Genomic DNA, 3,217 nt, shown 5'->3' on the forward strand with positions numbered 1-3,217 from the left:
ACATTGCTTCACGTGTTGTGAGGAACTGAGCACAGACGGACAGGAAAGTACTCTGAACTACCTAAGGAAGCAGTAAGGACTGGTTTGCCCTTCTACCTCAATAGTTTGCTGTTGCAGCAGTAGAAAATAGGTGATTTTTACAGAAAAAGAGTAGAAATCATAAATTATTGAATGATTCTTCCTATCAATAAAGACATATAAGATATACAGGTTCCAACCATAAGCATTTTAGAACTTTCTGAACCAAAGTTAGAACTGCTTTTAATATCCACAGTCTAATTATTCTGATATTTAGATTATGAGAAACAGTAAGCAGTCCTTCCCAGCTCATCTTCTCTGTATTGTTACCAATTGTGTAACCATACCCTTTCTTTTTCCCAAGCTCAAGAATCCTGCTCAACTTAGTCCTCATAACTACAGTTTTCTCTTGTTGCTTTTTTTTGTACATGTCCTTATAGAGAATATAAAAAATTAAGCATGAAGAAGTTTATGTTGTTTCTTTCAAAATAATTACTGCTGGTTTATTTCCCTTTGATTGACATTGGTCAATGAGCTCAAGATATTTGCAGAGAACTATCTCATGTATTCTCACTGAGGTAGCAGCTAGGATAGAGCCTGAAATTCTTTAATTAACTTTAGTTAATCTTTCCATTGTTACATTAATTTAAAATTTCAGCTATCAATTCTGCACCTGTTCACTCAATATGGTAAAGTTCTTGTGTAACTTTGGGTAGTTAGCCTTAGATATGGCTGTCATGAACATGAATTCTTCATTGTTACTGTGTTACTATTAATCTCCTTCCTCACATCTTTATGAATAGATGGTCAGGTTCCAGCTGTCAACCTCTCCTACAACACAACTTCCATAATTCTTCTTTTCCCCATTTAAAACCGCCTATGATCACAGCAAAACCTCTCCTTCTATTGCAATTTTAATTGAGGATTTTTTTTTTTTGGTGATAGGCTTCATCAAACGTTTGGAATTTTCCTGCACTGACTGAATAGGTGAAACTTACCAATATGCTTATTGAGTCCAGCATTACACTACGGTTGATTTTTAAGATATAACTTCCCTCTACAAAAGCCACGCTAACTCTTCTCCAATATTTCATATGTATTCATGTGGTCACCGAGCCTACCATTTAATAATCCCATATACCAAGTGGGCTCTAAGATAATCAAATTACAGGTAAGGTTTTTTCTTGTTAGATTTTTTTTTCCCCCAAGACTATCATGCATATCAATGCTATAAAAGCTTTACTTAAAAATGTTGGAGGATTCATTCTGCAATTATGTGACTCTGTTGTGGAAATTTGTAGGGTCTCTGTGCCCAAAGCAGCATGACAAAAGAAATGCTTTTCCCCCTTACATTCTTATTGCTTGGCTCTAGACCTAAGAATGCACCCATGGGAACTTCAAATACAAGCATATCCATGCACGCCGATGGTCAAAAGCACGGGAACGGAAGAAAGTTAATTTAGACCTCTAGCCATGAGAGGTTCCTCACAATCAAACGAAAGCCTTGAAATCTGTCTGTAAGCTCACGGATACACAGCATATAGGGCAGGGATTTACTGCAGTTACACAACATAACTCTTCCGATGGGCAGGCCAGCCCATTTTCAAATACCTCTCTGCTGTACAAATGCTTCCTGGTGATGAAGTGAATGACTCTAAAAAGTGCTGCGATGAAAAGGTATTTACTCACTCAGGTGGAATTTCCAAATGAATTTTTGAACAGCAGAGCAACTTTGATGCAACTGACACTAAGGAAGGCTCAAGACTTTCTGGGAGAACATCTTGGTAGCACAGGAGTACACAAGAGACAAACCATGTTGTGTCAGAGGCAATGGCCTATCCAGCCCAGTGTGCATTCTCCAGCTGTGTCTGTAAGCCAACAACCAGGAAAAGTAAGAAAGAATAAGGCTGCCAGCTGACACTTCCAACAGCCTTGGGCTGAGGGTACCATGATCCCATCTCGTTACTATTCCTGTCTGTATTTGCCCTGTCTCCCCGTGAACTCCTGCAGGCTTCTTGCAACCACAGCAGCAGCATTACATTCAGTGTAGGGGTCCAATGTGTTACTGCAAATACTGATCAGCATGTAGGAGGAGGAAAACACGAGTGGTACGAAGCCAGGCCAGACTTTTAAGATTGTTAATTAGGGCTTTGAAAGAGACAGTCTGGGTCAACCCACTCTAGGCATCTATTCTGACAGATGTGGGTTTGTCCCACACTGACACTAAATAAAGAATTAAAAAGCTTAAAAATGAAGTTTTTACCACAAGGTTAGTATTATGGCTTATTAGGTTTGGATGGAAATTATTGCGGGTCCAGACAATTCATTCCTTTTCTATGTCCACAATTGCTTGAATGGAGCATAACGAATTAAAATAGAAATTAGGCCCTGAGCTTCCCACCAGGCTGCAAACCCCACTATGGCAAAGTGAAGGGTCTGGTGCAGCTGCATGGGACTGTAGGGTCTTACCGTGCGCTTATATGAACACCTGAGGTGGGACATGCCAGGTGAAGGTAACTGACAGCCGGGGATGTGGGGTTGCTTCTTAAGACAAATTGGGCTTTACCAGTTATAACAAAAAAATAAAACATTACTGCCCTTTTTCCTCTGGTCCCACTGAGTCTGTGTAATGGAATTCGGTGCAACGTTATTATGTTTATGGTGCAACCATCAGCAGAGCCAGCCTACGACACCAACGTGCCATGGGGTTCTGCAGCACATAGCTGTGAATGTTATCGCAGGTCATCGTAGGTTACCACAGGTTATCACAGTGGGCCCAGAATGCACTCATGTGTAACCAGTCAATTGGACACACACCTCTATGGATTGCCCACATGACTAGAATGGGGGCATGGCCGTGTTTTTAGACACTCTAGCATTCTTATGCCCACACAAATGTGCACGTCCCACTACAACCGCCCCATGGTTTCACCTCTCCCTTTCTTGCCACCTACAATCACTACTGGTGACGTCCAGCAGTGAATGTCTCACTTTCAGATGCAACAAGTCACTGATCACCCTCATTTACGTGAAATTGTAAGAAAAAGACAGGACTTTTGGGAAATTTTGCTTCTTGCTTGTGCATTTCAATGTAAACATAAGTAAAGAAATATTGCAATGTAGCTACCAATCCACTTGATCTTCTTTTTGAAGTGCTTTGTGACTGGCTGATAAAAAAGCTACAATTCGGTAATAGTTG

The 3,217-nt window shown here is 40.6% G+C and overlaps 1 protein-coding gene across 1 annotated transcript in view; it reads left to right on the forward strand.

Moving 5' to 3' along the window:
- Positions 1-2,518: 2,518 nt before the first annotated feature.
- The window catches only part of LOC103761192 (desmocollin-2), a 25,315-nt gene continuing 24,616 nt past the window's right edge, over positions 2,519-3,217 (forward strand). The window contains exon 1 of the mRNA XM_029959380.1: positions 2,519-2,531. Coding sequence (XP_029815240.1) covers positions 2,519-2,531 — 13 coding nt within the window. The remainder of the gene's footprint in view (positions 2,532-3,217) is intronic.

This window comes from Manacus vitellinus, unplaced genomic scaffold, assembly GCF_001715985.3.
Source record: "Manacus vitellinus isolate BGI_N305 unplaced genomic scaffold, ASM171598v3 scaffold_1_pilon, whole genome shotgun sequence".
Lineage (NCBI taxonomy): Eukaryota > Metazoa > Chordata > Aves > Passeriformes > Pipridae > Manacus > Manacus vitellinus.